The sequence below is a fragment of the Balaenoptera ricei genome, chromosome 10, assembly GCF_028023285.1.
Source record: "Balaenoptera ricei isolate mBalRic1 chromosome 10, mBalRic1.hap2, whole genome shotgun sequence".
In the NCBI taxonomy this organism is placed as follows: Eukaryota; Metazoa; Chordata; class Mammalia; order Artiodactyla; family Balaenopteridae; genus Balaenoptera; species Balaenoptera ricei.
The window spans coordinates 54,561,943-54,579,683 of NC_082648.1; the positions used below are offsets into that span (position 1 = coordinate 54,561,943).

General features: G+C 34.8%; 1 protein-coding gene across 2 annotated transcripts in view; it reads left to right on the top strand.

The window, feature by feature from the left end:
• Positions 1–16,102, top strand: part of LEMD3 (LEM domain containing 3) — a 66,741-nt gene extending 50,639 nt beyond the window's left edge. For both annotated transcript variants that reach the window (XM_059936419.1, XM_059936420.1), the window contains exons 5-13: positions 2,188–2,267; positions 2,354–2,499; positions 3,450–3,551; positions 3,660–3,762; positions 4,432–4,610; positions 10,727–10,808; positions 13,386–13,491; positions 13,598–13,676; positions 13,896–16,102. In XM_059936419.1, coding sequence (XP_059792402.1) covers positions 2,188–2,267; positions 2,354–2,499; positions 3,450–3,551; positions 3,660–3,762; positions 4,432–4,610; positions 10,727–10,808; positions 13,386–13,491; positions 13,598–13,676; positions 13,896–14,059 — 1,041 coding nt within the window. In that variant the 3' untranslated portion in view covers positions 14,060–16,102. The remainder of the gene's footprint in view (positions 1–2,187; positions 2,268–2,353; positions 2,500–3,449; positions 3,552–3,659; positions 3,763–4,431; positions 4,611–10,726; positions 10,809–13,385; positions 13,492–13,597; positions 13,677–13,895) is intronic.
• Positions 16,103–17,741: the final 1,639 nt, after the last annotated feature.

The following is a 17,741-nucleotide window of genomic DNA, read 5'->3' on the forward strand; positions in this document are numbered from 1 at the left end:
AACTGATCAAATGAGAACCTTGTAATTTCCAAAGCTGTTGAAGAATATGTTGTTAGAATTCAATAGCTATTACTTATAAACATTTTTAAGGGATTTTAAAAAGTGATTTCTTATTTCTACTTTTAGAAATTCATTTTTTGCACTTCCAAAAGTACATGAAGACATACTTTTTTTTTTTTTAAAGGAATGTGTTGGATTTGAGGCTGATGCTTTTTTTTTTTTTTAATTTATTTATTTTATTTTTTTACTTTTTGTCTGTGTTGGGTCTTCGTTTCTGTGCGAGGGCTTTCTCTAGTTGTGGCAAGCGGGGGCCACTCTTCATCGCGGTGCGCGGGCCTCTCACTATCGCAGCCTCTCTTGTTGCGGAGCATAGGCTCCAGATGCACAGGCTCAGTAGTTGTGGCTCACGGGCTTAGTTGCTCCACGGCATGTGGAATCTTCCCAGACCAGGGCTCGAACCCGGGTCCCCTGCATTAGCAGGCAGATTCTCAACCACTGCGCCACCAGGGAAGCCCAAGACATACTTTTTGAATAGAATGCAAGCTCCATGAGCACAGGGAATTTCGGCTTTTTGTTTAGCGCTACATCTCTAGGTCCTAGAACAGTACCTGCCACATAGTGAGCCCTCAATAAATATTTTGAATGAAAGAATTTTCAAGGATGTTTATTTACAGTATTATTTGGTATACTAAAATTGGAAACACTTCATGTTCATTAATAAGGGGGTGATTAGTGTAAAATAACCACACAATGGAATATTATCTTGCTGGAAAAAATTGAGGTTGTTCCATGTGTACTGACATTGACATTCATGCCACCTCATTCTGTGAAAAAAGCAAGTAGAAAAACAGTATGTGTAATGTAATACCACTTTTGTTTTTAATATTTTGATTTAAAAAATATATAATCCACTTATGCTCAGCAATTCTTAAACTTTTTGCACTCCTAAAATTACTGATGATTCTAAATGACATCTGTTTGTGGGCTAGATATGTATTTATTTATACTTAGATATATATTTGCCATGTTAAAGTTAAGACAACATTTAAAAATTTACTTATTCATTTAAAATAAGAATAATGAATTTATTACGTTAACATAAATACTGTATTTTTATGAAAAATAACTATATTTTCCAAAATAAAAACATTTAGTGAGAAGTGGCATTGTTTTATATTTTTGCAAATCTCTTTAATGTCTATCTTAATTAAGAATAACCGACTTCTCATATCTGCTTCTTCATTTAATCCATCATGATGCTGTTTTGGTTGAAGTACCTCAAGAAAATCTAGCCTCACACAGATACGTAGTCAAAACAGGGAAAAGTATTTTAATTCTCTATTCCGATAATTGTAGATATTCTTCAACACCAAAACTCTACAAGTAGTAGTTTCTTAAAGATTAGCGGCAATGTAGAATTTAAAACTATGTCAGCGAACTTTTCGTACTCATACTTTTCATACTAAAGCCCTTTGGTCTGTTTTGCAGTTAGAATGGATCTTTTACCCATGCAAGATTTTATAGCTCATGATTGTTCATTTGGAAAATATTGGTTCACTGGTTATGCAGATCTTCCAAATGTTAACAAATTTTATTATGCCATGCTCAAAAGTCATATTTGTTAATATCACAGCATAGTCTCATTGCAAAGGTTTTCAAGTATTGTGAAGTTGTTAGGCTCATAGTAAGGGATGCGCATTTTTTGAAATTCTACTTTTCACTTGAAAGCTGGAATTTTATCATTGATAACACAACCAGTTGTTTTTCTGGAGTTGATGGGCTTAATTTAACTTCATTCACTTGTTGAGAAAACGGCTGTTAAACATCCAAGTCTGAATAATTTGTCATTTGTTCATCTACAGATAGTGTTCCATTAAAAAGGGGGGGGGACTAATTTACTCTTAATCACAATGATACTTGAAAAGAAAAATTTTTTTTTTAAATCTGTAAATAAAAAAATGAAAAGAAAACATAGCAGAATGTTCAGTGGTTATCTTAGGGTGGTGAGGAAATGGTGACTTTTTTCTTTTTTCTCCTTTCATTTTTCTGTAATGAATAATACATTTTTATTATGTTATATAGTTTAAAGTGTTATATAAAGTATGTTATTTATAAGACAGCTTACCCATAACAAGTGGATGTGAATTATTAAGAATAGTTAGTTATTTTCTCTATTTTTCTTATTAGGATTTAGATCCTGAATATGAAGATATATTTAACATCTCATTGCAGTGGATTTTTGAAAATGGAAAAGATGTTGGAATAAGGTAAAGGATTTGGTTTCCACTTTGTCCATTTTGTAGTCTAAGAAGTGATTTTGACTCTAAACTCTCCCTTAATTATTTTTAAATAGGTGTGTTGGTTATGGCCCTGAGGAAGAATTGACAGATATAGTTGATGTACAGTTTTTACAATCCACAAGACCACAGATGTCCTTCTGGTGTCGTTTTCGACGTGCTTTTATTACTGTCACCCACAGGTTATTGTTGTTATGCTTAGGTAAGTTGTGAGGATGAGAAAGCAGATACATTGTAGTCTAGAATTTTTGTGTCTGTATTTCACCAAATGCCAGGGTTGAGAATATACTTCTGTAATAGTTGTCATTATAAATCACATCCAGAAGTCTTCAGTAAGGTATAATAATATTGAGGGTTTCTATAATGTCCGTATCAATCTAAGGGTTTAGAAAACAGTGCTGTGAGGAGAGGTGGGAATCAAACTTTGTCATGTGAATGTCACAGAAAAAGCAAATTTAGTGCATAGATAGAAATCTACTTTAGGAAATAGAACAGGAAGATACAAAAATTAAGCTTATTTTTAAAATACTATATTAGAAATTAACTTCATTAAAATTATTTTTAATTAAAAAAATACCATGAAATGAATTAAAATTTTCATTCAGATTCCTAGATTTTATGTGACTATTTTGATTCATAATAGGAGTTTGGGAGATACTCATTTTTTTTCTTTTTTCTGCCCAAGTCCTGTAAAAATAATTCAGGTTACTTAAAGTTAGAGGTAGTTTGTTTACAGTCTCATAAGACTGACTCACTTTTCTCATAGCTTAGTGCTGAAAGAAAAAAGTTGGTGAAACATCGTTACGTTACTTTGTTTTCAAAAAAAATAATAGAATTTAAATGTTCAGTTGTCAGCGTCATGAAGAAATGGTTTTTCTGGAGATATTAAGTGGCACTCTGGGAAATGTTTAATATTAAATTTTTCTGTGTAATTTGATCATATAGGTAATTCAGACCACTGTCTTGAAGACTTATTCCATTATCCCATTATGGCAGTTAAAATAGTCACTGTAGAAACTGTCAAAATGGCTTTTTTTTGCTTTATTTTGTTGATACCACATTTAACAACTGACAAAATAGCTTCAAGTTGCAGTGAATATTATTGAATGCCATTGACCACTGTTTTAAAAACACAATATATAAATATTGCAGGTGTAGTGATGGTTTGCGTTGTTCTGCGTTACATGAAATATCGCTGGACAAAAGAGGAAGAAGAAACAAGGCAGATGTATGATATGGTGGTAAAGATTATAGGTATAGTATTTGTAAAAATCTAAACTACTTCTAGGATAGTCATTATGTGATAAACGACATGATGTCCAGTGATTGCTTCATTTGTAAATTTGTTTGATTTACTTTCAGATGTTTTACGAAGTCATAATGAAGCTTGCCAGGAAAATAAAGATTTACAGCCATACATGCCTATTCCCCATGTGCGAAATTCCTTAATACAGCCTCACGACAGGTGTGTTCAACACATTATGAGTTGAAGTAAATCAGAATGTTGGTATCTTCTGCAGTCATGAAAATTACACTGAGAGTTGTGACCCTTCTCAGCTAGACCTGTTTTATTGTACAGGCTTTATTTTCGTACTTTAAACTCTTTTCTAAATTTTCATCTATTATCTTCCTGATTTTGAGTGGCATAATAGACAACTGGATTTCAAAATATACACTTTTGATTCTTTGTTGTCAGTCTCTACCTTATTTCCTTTAATTCTGTCTTGATAAGGAAACAGAGACAGAGAATAGCCAGAGATGTTTTATTAATAATGTTTTAGAATACTTCCTTTTGTTGTTAATGAAGCTTTTTAAATAAAAGAATTAAGCAATAACATCTTGAAAATAAAAGATGATGTCACATTCTAAAGCAACATTCTTACCCTAGCAACACATCAGAATCACCAGTGGAGCTTTTGTGGAGGGGTGGGGGGGGGGGATACCAGTGCATTGTTCCAAATATAGTCAATCTGAGGTGAGGTTCAGTCATCTAAATCTTTTTGGAAAAAACTCCTCCATAAGCAGTGATAAGAACAGCCCGTGTTAAGAGTAACCACTACCTTCAATGACTAATATTTGAAAAAGATGACAAGCCAAGATGATAGTAAAGTTGTCATTTTCCTTCAAATGATAGGAGAAAAATGAGGAAAGTCTGGGATAGAGCTGTTGACTTCCTTGCTGCTAATGAGTCTAGAGTTCGCACGGAAACACGAAGAATAGGTGGTGCAGATTTTCTAGTTTGGCGGTGGATCCAGCCTTCTGCATCCTGTGACAAAATATTAGTAATACCTTCTAAAGTGTGGCAAGGTCAAGGTATGTATTTTTAGACAACAAAAAAATATAAATGTAATTTTTTCAAATATAAAAGTCTTACGTGTTTAAAGTAAAATAGTACAGCTGAAAGATGTATGAAGGCAGAGCTCCCTTCCAGTTCCATCCCATAGAAGGAATCAGTGTTAGCTTCTTACATGTCCTCCCACTTTTCTCCTTGCTAATATAAACAACATGGTTTGTCTTCACTGTGATAGAATTCTAGATACATTACTTTGATTTTTTTTCCTCTTTCACTTACCAAAGCAACTTAGTATATTAAAGATCTAACTGCATTCTTTTTCCCTGATTTTTTGTGCAAATAAGACACATGTAATTTGTTCTATATTTAAAACGTGTAAGTGGAATCATAACTTTTAACTGCTCTTTTTTCAATTTTTGCTTGCCTTTCTCTTTTTCATTAAGAGTCTTCCACCTGCATATCCCATGCCAAGTAGCTTTTGTGGGTATCGTTCCATATTTTTCTTAATGCTTGCATAGTTGCAAAAACAGATATTTATAAGTTTATAAGAGGGTTTGGTGTTTGGTTGCCTTATGTACCCAAAGTGATAACTGTTACCTCATTTGAATTTTTTGTATCTTAATGGTTATTTACAAAAAGAAATCTCATGGCTAGTTTAATTTGTATTTCAGAACTAGTAATGAGTTGAGTTTCTTTTAATCTTGTTGGATAAAAAGCATATTTATCAATGCTTGCTAAACATAGACTACATGGGAAAGGTAGGTTAATTGTTTTGAAATTGAAATAAAATCCAATCTCTTCCTGATTTTCTGTAATTGATTTTCACTTTCAACGAGCTTGAGTAATAGGTTCTATAATCGTGGCATAAAAATAAAGTTTTTATGTTGCCAAAATGACACTAAACCATAAACTATGTGCTTTAGGGTACATGCAGAAGGGTCCTGTGAAACCATAGGCTGTCAGTCAGATCTGATTACCTTAGTGCCTTATAATGATGCATGTGGAGTCTCAGCCTAATTTCATCATAGAGCTAACAGTTGGTGCTCATGTATGCATCTGAAGTTCTAGGCCATTGTTTTTGTTCATATGAATTTTTTTTTATCATTATAGTTGTCTTATTTTAAAATAAGATATTTAAAATAAGTGAGATTTTCAAGATGAAGCCAAAGGCAATTTTCAACTAGATAATCCATGTTGTTCTTAAAAATTAGTAGTGGTATGATTTATTTAAGTGTGTTAAATTGGACACTTTATAATCTCTAGGATTTAAAACCTCAGACTGTTATTTTCACTTTATCATTATCTTTAGCTAGGAAAAGACTGTGCAAAAATGATAGAATACAACTTTAGGTCAGTTATAGTAGTAGTTAAAACTCAACCTGAATTAATACAATATTTTTAAAATCTCCAGCTACTTTTTTTAAATGTATTTTTTAGAAGTTTTATAGTTTTATTTTTTAATTTATTTACTTATTTATTCATTCATTTATTTTCGGCTGCGTTGGGTCTTCGTTGCTGCGTGCGGGCTTTCTCTAGTTGTGTCAAGCGGGGACTACTCTTCGTTGTGGTGCACGGGCTTCTCATTGCAGTGGCTTCTCTTGTTGCGGAGCACGGGCTCTAGGTGTGCAGGTTTCAGTAGTTGTAGCACGCAGGCTCAATAGTTGTGGTGCACGGGCTTAGTTGCTCCGTGGCATGTGGGATCTTCCCGGATCAGGGCTCAAACCCGTGTGCCCTGCATTGGCAGGCGGATTCTCAACCACTACGCCACCAGGGAAGCCCTCCAGCTACTTTTTAAGTTTTAAGTGTTTTATCCAGGTTTCAGTGTATTAAATGTTTGGAAACTATATGCCAAGTACTGAGCTACCTTAATTTGTGTATTTCTAAATGGGCCATGTAAAGAATTGTAAATTTAATCTCTTTTCTTGACAGTCTTTGATAAACAGTTACAGTGATTAGGGGTTCCTGGACCTAGAAAGGAATTGAGAGTAAAGTAAGACACCTGCTACTTAGCAAATAGAAAAAAAGGTGTAATGGCTGAGATAATTTTAGCCTGAAGGCAGAAAATCCTGAGATAGAACACTTGGTAACTATTTACTTGAAGTATATCAATTCAATTTTTGGATGGTTGTGGTGATAAAATGGAAGTCTTTAGATTTATAGCAAGAGAGACTTGAGCTCTTTTAAGAATTTCATCATAAGAAGAATTGTTACAAAAAGCTGATAATGAGAAGTTGTTGGAATTTTCTTAATGATAGTTATACATTTTTTTGCCTCATTTAAGAACATATAGCTCTAATACAGAGAGAATTTAGTTTTAATATTACTTACATTTTTATGCTATTAAATATATAGTCTATTTAAATGTAACTAAATGACTCTGACCTAGCTTTTTAAAATGATTAATACATAAAATAAGTTTTGCTTTCATTTGAATATATCTGAGCACAAATGTTGTACTGTATAAAAATGGGCATATACTAGAGGGTTCTGATGGTTTTTTATGTGAACAGATAGTTTAACTTACTAACAAGCTTAATGTTTCTCCCCTCATAAATGCAGTGGTTTAAAAGGTACATGTCTGGGGAGTTCCCTGGTGGCCTAGTGGTTAGGATTCCGAGCTTTCACTGGATTTCAATCCCTGGTCAGGGAACTGAGATCCCATAGCAGCATGGCATGGCCAAATAAATAAATGGTACATATCTGGAGGGTTGGTAATTACAGTAGTCTTTTGAGTTCACTACCACTACAAGCTGTCGTCATTTAATGATACTTTTCCCAAGTAACTGTTAAATAATCAGCCTTACTGAATTTTTAGTTCAATTTCTAAAGAGTAGTTAAATATAAATTCAGTGATAATATAACATTAGTATCTCTAGAGGTATTTTATTTAATTAATTAATTTATTTTTATTTTTAAAAATTTTAATTTAATTTTATTTTTGGCTGCGTTGGGTCTTCGTTGCTGTGCGCAGGCTTTCTCTAGTTGTGGCGAGCGGGGGGCTATTCCTTGTTGCGGTGCGCGGGCTTCTCACTGCGGTGGCTTCTCTTGCCGCGGAGCACAGGCTTTAGGCGTGCAGGCTTTAGTAGTTGTGGCACACGGGCTCAGTAGTTCTGGCTCGCGAGCTTTAGAGCGCAGGCTCAGTAGTTGTGGTGCACGGGCTTAGTTGCTCTGTGGCATGTGGGATCTTCCCGGATCAGGGCTCTAACCCGTGTCCCCTGCACTGGCAGGCGGATTCTTAACCAGTGCGCCACCAGGGAAGCCCCTAAAGTTATTTTAAAGTACCAGTTTGCTGGGGAGCCAGAGAATTATTTATGCTTCTGACAAATGTAGTGTTTGGTATAAACAACATTCATTTGAAGGACCCAAACGTAGTTCCTGAGGTATTTGAAATGTATCATTCAATAACTACTGTATCTTTACATGGCCATGGTAATTAGGGTTTAGTTAGGGAGATAAAGCTTATATCTTAAAAATCAATTTGATCTTTTGGACTACTTTCTGACTAGAGTTGGCCAAGGATAATTTCTCCCAGGTCTGTTATTTTGTGGAAACTTGGGTCTAGGCTAGGATAAGGTGGTATGAATGCTTCTGTTTTCTCTGGTTCATGCCCTGCTGGCCCAGGCCATTATTGGAATTTCAAGGAAGTCAGATTGTCTGAAGCTAAAAGGTCATCTAAGAACAGAATCTGTACACTGGTAGAGAAGTTCGGAAGGTACTAGATGTTCACAAACCTTCTTGATCTGAGATTTGGCAAAGATTTTTCATGTCTAGTGACCGTTCCTCCACCCCGTATCAGGCACTGTTCGGACGTTTATGCTCCAGATGTTTCTTATCACTGACAGTTCTGAAATCTTTAATTGATACGCTCTGGTCTTTATCATAAACTCATCCTATCAACTTTCCTGCTTTATGTATTTGGGAACTCCAGAATCTGATTCTTCAATGCACCTACTTTCTCCAGTTCTTCAGCATTTCTCCTATCTTAACTTCTTTTCCTGTGCATCTTAGTTTTCATGAATCCATCTTTTCAATCACTCTTGCTAGTACCCTTAAGTCATCACTTGTCCTTCATCTTACCCTGGTATATTCCAACCAAGGATGAAACTGTTTATCTGTGCCTGTCTATATGCAAATGGCTGAGCATAGCAGGAGAAAATCATGCAACTTGGCATACTAGTACCTTTATAACTAATCAACCTCAATTAGGTCTTCAGTACTACCTGCCTTTCTTATTCTTACCATTTTTTACTAGTCACTTCACTTACCTACTCTACTCAATAACAATTTTAGATTTCTTCCCCTCTTTTCAAACCTTTTGCCCTTCTTCTCTGTCTTCTAATTCTCAGCTGATGACTCAAATAGAAGCAATCAGATTGTACCTGCCTCAAATTTCCACCACCAAATCCATAGAATTACCAAAATCTACACTCATCCTCACCTCCTCTTGCAATTGAGGAGCTGTCTCACTTAACAAAGATCTGAGCCCTTCTCTTCAGAGGATCCCTCTGGATCCCATTCCCTCTGGTCTTCTCAAGTGTCTTCCCTTACTGTGTTTTAAATCCCTGCCTCTCCTGGATCTTTTCATCAGCACTTAAACATACTGTAGTCTCATTTTTAAAACACACTGGTGCACTATACATTGTCCTATAGCTGTTTACCTATTTATAGCCAGATAGCATTAAACAATTTACTCACTGTCTTTACTTTTTCACCTCCCATTTATTCTTCAGCTGACTCCATTCTGTTTTCCATCCCCATCATTTCAAGGAAACAGCTCTCAGATTTCAATATTGCTAAAGTCAGTGGGCATTTTTCTTTCCTGTCCTTATTTACTGAACAGTATTAACAGTTGAGCCTGCCTTGGAAATTTCTTGTTTTGGCTTTGTGGTTGCCACTTTCTTCTGGTATTCATCCTACCTCTTACCCTTTCTTAAATCTTCTTTTCTAGATTTTCCTGGTCCTCTAGGTGTTGGGGTTTTTCCAGGCCATCTTTCATCATTCTCCCTGTCTTCCCAGATGACCTTATGCTGCAACTTCATTTTATATATATATGTGGATAACTTTCAAATTTATATCTTGCACTAAGTCTTCTGTTCTTGTTTTCAGATTTTTATACCCAGCTGTATACTTGTCTTCTTTACTAAGAAGCACTGGAAATTCAACATGTGCATGAACCTAATGTCGTCTCTCTCCAAACTGACCTTTCCTCCAGTGTTCCTGTCTAATTAATGATACTTACCCCTCCTCAGTTGGTTCTGTCATAAACCTGGGAGTCATCCTTAATCTCTCCCTTAGCCCCCACATGTGCAGTCTTTAAACAAGTCATGTCAAATCTATTCTATAATATGTCCTGATTCTGTCCAGTTATTTCCATCTGCATTGCTGGCCTGTCTTATCCACATTACTATCATCTCCCTCTTTGACAACTATAATAACCTCCTAACTGGTGTCCTTGCATTCACTTTTGCTTCCGTCTAATTGATTCTCCACATAACACTCTATTTAAAAATTTTATAATTTTAAGAGATCTCATCATACTATTCCTCTCCTTAAAACATTTGAGTGGCTTCCCATTGCTTTTATGGTAATGTCTAAGTGCTTTAATGTGGCCTACATGGTCCTCCATAATCCAACATCCCCTTCTTCAGGTTTATCTTTCTATTGTCCCCACTCTAGTCACAGTGACTATCTTTTAGTTACTCGAATATACCAAGTTCCTTCTTGCCTTGGGCTTTGTACAAGCTGTCACCTTTGCTTGAGATGTCCTTTACACCTCTCTTTACTCTGCCTATTTATATTGTATTTATTCTTTAGGTCCCAGCATAAATTATACTTTCTCCTTGAAGTGTTACCTGATATTCACAGATTAGCTTAACTTACACTGAGAGCTTTCTGTACTCTTCTTTCTTAGGATTTACCACAATTATGATTTCTTGGGTGACACTTTTTCATCTGTCTCCCCCACTAAACTAAAGTCTGTGAGAACAATGACTGTGTCTGTCTTATTCACCTTGATCCAGGGGTCTGGCTCATAATAAAAGTACGCAGTGAATACTTTTTGAATAAACTGAATGGCTGAATACTTTTCAACAAAATGGAACAATGGAAAATAGTGAAACTAATTTGTTTTTTATAGCATTTCATTTAGATAGAAGAAATTCACCACCAAATAGTTTGACGCCATGTCTAAAGATTCGAAATATGTTTGATCCAGTTATGTAAGTATTATGACGAAAGGTACATGTAATTTTTATTTGGAATATTTGGCTGAAAAATGCATGATACTCTTATAATGCTATGTCTGTAATTGAAAAATCTTTTACTTCTGAATCTCTAACTACCGAAATGTTCTGTTTTTCTCATTCCTTCTTTTTTGTTAAATTTCAAGCAAAGGTTTCACCAAAAGACACAGATGTATAATGATTTGTAAAACTTTTATAAATCTTTGCATTCACTGGGAATCCCCATAGCAGATAAATGCTTGAGTCAAATTAATGACAGATATGATGACAAACAACAGTACCCTTTATTAGATGTATAAGTCATGTCTGCCACCGTTCTTTGCCTCAGTAGGCAATATAGATGGAAATATCTGCTCTTTTAAAATTTCCAAATCCTACTCGTAAAAAGTTTTCTACAAAAATGTACATACCTTCCTCTCTACAAGACTTGTCCGTTTATTGTTTGAGAAACTTTTCTGTCTATGTAATTACAACAACACATGCATCCAGAAAATAGCACAGTCAAAAGTTATTGCCTTAGAATCCATAATATTTCACATATAAGCTGTAATAATCTTTAGAACTTGCTTCCTAGAGGTGACTACTTATCTGTCCAATGATAGGACAAGTCAAATTCTGTTTTTTAAAAAAAGCTGACAGTAGAAATTGTATTACATTTAAAATACCCATAAGTCCCATCCGATAGCTCATTTATTTCAAGAAATAGTTGATATGGTAAGATTCCAAATAAGTGACAGCAAAATTGTAAATGTGACAAAGCACTGTTAGTATACACACACACACACACACACACACACACACACACACACACACACATCCCCTCCATTTTGCAGAGGTAGGAACAATTAACGGTGTGGTGATCCCTCTATTTGGAATCTTACCTCATACCTTAGGGATTAGGAAGTCTATGCCAGTCCAGTATTTTATTACCTGAGATAAAGATTTACAATTTGAAGCGTAACAGCCTTTTCCTTGGACCCACCATCTATATCTCACAAGAAAAACAAATGTGCGTTACTGTAGCGGGAACTCTTTCATAATAGTAAGGTGACTTATTTGTACAAAATGTGTGTCCTATATTCACGCTTCTATTATTTTGGAAAAAAAGAAGCTCAGAATACACTGTATACTAAGAATTTTCCTTAAGTTTAGGATTTGAAAATGTCATTAAAAAATAATACTTTACAAGTTTACTGTAACTCATTAAAGTGCTCATTAACATTTGTCTAGATAGAAAAGAGAAATGACTTTAAGTACATAGGATTTTAAACATAAAAATGACAGCACATTTATTCTGCTATAGTAGGCTGATCCTTCATTGCCTCAGCGTGTGCGTTCTTAGACTGGAAAGTGAGAGCAGGGCTGGGACTTCTGAATGCTAATTATTTTTTAATCTACCTACTGTTAGTAACAAGCATTTATGTACTGTTAATTTTAACAATATATGGTTTTTAAACTATCCCCATTCTAGTTGGGTATATATATTGTAAGAAACAAAAGACTTCTTCTGAGTAGGAATATAGCTGTTGATTTTTTTTTCTTTTTTCCCCCAGCTGTATTGAGGTATGATTGAAAAGTAAAAATTTTATGTTGTACAACAGATCTTTTGTGTTTTTGGGTTTTTTTTTTTTGCTCATTCTTTAAAAATATTTCTTTTTATTGAAGTATAGTTGATTTACAATATCATGTTAATTTCAGGTATACAGCACTGTGATCCAGTTATACATATATATGTGTGTGTATATATATGTATATATATATTCCTTTTCAGATTCTTTTCCCTTATAGGTCATTACAAAATATTGAGTGTAGTTCCCTGTGCTATGCAGTAGATCCTTGTTGTTTATCTATTTTACATCTATTTTATATTTATTTTATGTATACATTATATATATAAAATAATGTGTATAAGTATATAGTGTATATAGTGTGTGTAAATTAATCCCCAAATCCTAATTTATCCCTCCCCCCTTTTCCCCTTTGGTAACCATAACTGTTTTCTTTGTCTGTGGGTCTCTTTCTGTTTGTAAATAAGTTCATTTGTATCATTTTTTTAGATTCCACATATAAGCAATATCATATGATATTTGTCTTTCTCTGTTTGGTTTACTTCACTTAGTATGATAATCTCTAAGTCCATCCATGTTGCTGCAAATGGCATTATTTCATTCTTTTTTGTGGCTGAGTAATATTCCATTTATGTATATATACAACATCTTTATCCATTCATCTGTCGATGGACATTTAGGTTACTTCCATGTCTTGGCTATTAATAGTGCTGCTATGAATATTGGATGAATATTGGGGTGCATGTATCTTTTTGAATTATGGTTTTCTCCGGATATATGCCCAGGAATGGGATTGCAGGTTTACATGGTAACTCTATTTTTAGTTTTCAAGGAACCTCCATACTGTTCTCTATAGTGACTGTACCAATTTACATTCTCACCAACAGTGTAGGAGAGTTCCTTTTCCTCCACACCCTCTTCAGCATTTATTACTTGTAGACTTTTTGATGATGGCTGTTGATTTTTGTTTTCATTAATTTTTTAGGGAAATAGGGGATCAGTGGCATTTGGCAATTCAAGAAGCAATTTTAGAAAAATGCAGTGATAATGATGGCATTGTTCACATTGCAGTAGACAAAAATTCACGTGAGGTAAAGTAACTTTTACTATTGAATTCTACGTTTTGGATTTGTTGCTACTAAACTAAGACTATTTATTTTCTTTCTTCCCTTTTTATTTTTTTAAAAAATACCACAGGGTTGTGTATATGTTAAATGTCTGTCTCCAGAATATGCTGGGAAAGCTTTTAAGGCATTGCATGGCTCTTGGTTTGATGGTAAGAAATTTGAGTATGACAAACATTTTGAAAAGATAAATTATGGTTTACTGTTAAACTGTACCAGATTTTAAATTAAAGAATCTTAGGTTAGCATTTTTAGAGTAATAATTTTAGATTATTTTATTTGTGTTTTGTGTTCATATATCTTTTACCACAGTTTGTTTTCTATTAAGCACATTCATACAGATCTAAAATATTATTTTTATCTTACAACAGGGAAATTGGTTACAGTAAAATATTTACGACTAGATAGATATCACCATCGCTTTCCCCAAGCTCTTACTTGCAACACTCCCTTGAAGCCATCAAATAAACATATGAACTCTATGTCTCATCTTCGTCTTCGGACTGGCCTAGCCAATTCTCAAGGAGGTTCCTGAAAAGACTTTCTTCCACTCCTAGGACTGTTCTTTACAACAGGAAAATTCCTGTTTGGCTTCGTCTCCCTTTTTAAATGCTTTTTGTATGTAATATTTTTATTGAGTACAGATCTGTTTGAACGTTCCAGAAATCTTAAGGTTCCAAAGGGACTTAGCAGTGAAGCAGCAATGCTGAGTAGATAGAATAATTGTTTCATTCAGTTTTTGGAGCTCAGTTAAGCCAATGCACTTAAAGTTTTGCATGAGGAACATTGACCTTATTAAGCATTTTCAGATGTGGTGGTTGTTATTTTTGCACCAAGAAGTGTTTGGATAACCACACAAAAGCATGGTGAAAAGGCTTCTTGTATTTCCATAATTTCCTGTAAACTAATGTTGTGAATTTTTGTATACAGTCACCTACATAGTTCCTTACAGGCTAATGTGGTAAAACTGTTAATTTCCCAATTTAATCTTAGGTTTCTATTGCTTGTAAGAGATTCATTTGCTATAGCTGGAATATGGAAAAATCAATTTGGGTTTAGTGGTTACATATAAGTATAAGTGGATGTACATGTACTTAAACTGGCTTTTGTATATATGTATAAATGCTGGTGATGGCGAAAGTAGTCTTGTTTTGTGAGGATGTCTGCATTAAAGCAGTAAAATAAGCTTCCTATTTTATTCATAATCTAATGTGTATATATATGTATGTGTATATATGTGTGTATGTATATATATATATATGTATGTGTATATGTGTATATATACACACACATATATACATATGGCTGTACTATCATATAGATCAAACAGCCAAACACCTGGAAGTATTAGATAAAAGTTTAAAATATCTTTTATAGGTTTTATATAAAAATGTCTGAGTATGATATTGTGTGAAAGTTCCGATACCAGTTGTAATGGATTCAAATTTATGTGAGCAATAAAAAAGCAATTGGCAGATATTGGAAAAGTATTTTGTGAAAAGCTGTATTTATTATAAATACTAGGGCTATGACATAGTACCATTGGGATTAAGTCATTTTCCCAATCTATTTATAATTTAATGAGATGTTAGCTTCCCTGTTGTATGTCAAGTTTAAAGCAGGGCACATTGTTGCAGCAAAATGTGTATTTGAGAAATTATATTTGCAATTTTGGGTCATGAAAGTTTGCAGTACAGTAAATGCAGGAGTGATGGTTGCTTTGTGCCTCAGTATTTACTTTGTTTCAGTGAAGTTACCTTATTACTGTTTATGATTTCAGATTAAAATAGTTATGGAGCAAAGTTTACTTGTAATGTAACAATTGGCTTTTTAAAAATAACCTGTTGATATGTCGTTGTCAGTCCAAATGAATATGTGAAACAGCTGGAATTGTACCAATTTTGATTTTGTTAAAGCTCAGTTTTCTTTCTTTTTTTTTTTTTTTAATTGTATATGTGTTGGGTTTGCAGCATGAACTTGCACAGTTAATGCACGTTTTCTGGTTAAGTAAACATGATGCACACTGTTCTGTAACAGAAAACCCTATTGTGCCTTACCTATGTGCTTTTGTGGGCACCATGTTTATGAAGAATAAAAAATGATTTGTTATCTGAAGAGAATAAATTTTAAATTCTCAGTTTATGTCTCAGATGCTAAAGTGTGAAAATATAAATATATATATAATATATAAAATAACCAATCTTTCTATATTTTATGTGCATCACAGTGATTTATCTGTGCTTAGTGACTCCATCTTGTGACCTGTTACAAGAGTGAATGTAAAAAAGAGTTGTGGCATTTTAAGAGGTCGCCTTTTGATGCAGATGCATCTTTTTCTTGCTTCTAAAACATATTCCATGTAAACGTTGTACATTTATTATTGTAATATATACTTTTATGCAGCTTATTTTACCTGAAACTGTTAAGCCGACCAAGATCCCTCCCTGCAAGACAGATGGGAATGTGTATAATAACTAGATATTTGAGAAGTTCTGAATTTTGATGTAATCTGTTACTTGTCCTGTTTAAAAAAAGGAAAAAATTCTAATTAAAAATTTATTAGGCTTTTTTTTTTAAATGCGTCTTGGCGTTAAAAAAAAATTTTTTAAGTGCCCTGTGTCTTTATTTTATTTTATTTTTTTTACCGGTGAAAATAGATGCCTTTATTTTTAATCTTTTTTGGTATCTGTAAATATATGTATGCTTATAAAAATGGATGAAGACCCTAAAGTTAATTTTAACCATCCATTCCTCAGCATCTTTTCTTTATGAAAATGTCTTTGTCTAACTTTCAAGTGTTTGGCTTAAAGTGGGGCAAGAATGTAAATCAGATGTATCACTAAAGCACTACTTAGTTTAGCTAGACTTTTTTTTTTTTTTTTGGCTGCGTTGGGTCTTTGTTGCCGCACATAGGCTTTTTCTAGTTGTGGCAAGCGGGGGCTACTCTTCGAAGCGGTGCACGGACTTCTCATTGCAGTGGCTTCTCTTGTTGCAGAGCATGGGCTCTAGGCAGGTGGGCTTCAGTAATTGCAGCACGCGGGCTCAGTAGTTGTGGCACATGGGCCCTAGAGCGTGCATGCTTCAGTAGTTGTGGCACATGGGCTCAGTAGTTGCAGCACGCAGGCTCTAGGGCACATGGGCTTCAGTATTTGTGGCTCGTGGGCCCTAGAGCACAGGCTCAGTAGTTGTGGCACATGGGCTTTGTTGCTCCGTGGCATGTAGGATCTTTCCGGGCTAGGGATCGAACCCATGTCCCCTGCATTGGCAGGTGGCTTCTTAACCACTGCACCACCAGGGAAGTCCCAGCTAGACATTTTTTCATAGCAAGACTTTCTCAAAGGAAGCCATTCTTTTACACATTCTGGCTCAAACTCCTTATCATAAAAAAATAGTTTATGGGCTAGCTACTTTGAGTAGCATTGGTTTAGATTTTTCGATGGTTTAATCAACTAAAAAGAAGACTTGACTTAGTTGGTAGACTTTTATTGGTTGCTAACAAATGTCAGGCACTGTTACATATTAGGGATGCAAAGATGAAAAAGACATGGCACAGTCTTCAAGATGGTCACAATCTAGAGAACCTAGGGCAGCTAAGTTAAAAGATAGTGTGGAAAATATAGTGAGAGAAGAAAGCAGAATAAATTCTGGGAGATTAGGGCTTCCCTGGTGGTGCAGGGGTTAAGAATCCGCCTGCTAATGCAGGAGACACGGGTTCAAGCCCTGGTCCGGGAAGATCCTACATGCCACGGAGCAACTAAGCCCATGCGCCACAACTCCTAAGCCTGCGTTCTAGAGCCCATGTGCCACAACTACTGAAGCCCACATGCCTAGAGCCCTGCTCCGCAACAAGAGAAGCCACCACAATGAGAAGCCCACGCACTGCAACAAAGAGTAGTCCCCACTCGCTGCAATTAGAGAAAGCCCATGGGCAGCAACGAAGACCCAAAAATAAATAATTTTTTAAAAAATTCTGGGAGATTAGAGAGGTACCTTATGCATCTTAATAGATTGAGAAGACATCAGGGCAGATGAGGTAAAATTTATCAGACACTTCTTAATTAATATAGGTACAATGGTAAGTCTCTTTTCCTGTGAGCTCTGAGGGAAGCTTCTGTTCTTGAGATGAGCTCATAAAAATTAACGTGTTGGAACCTGAGTTATTATAAAATCCATTTTCATGCTCTTTGGTCGGTAGAAACCTGAATATCTTGTGACTA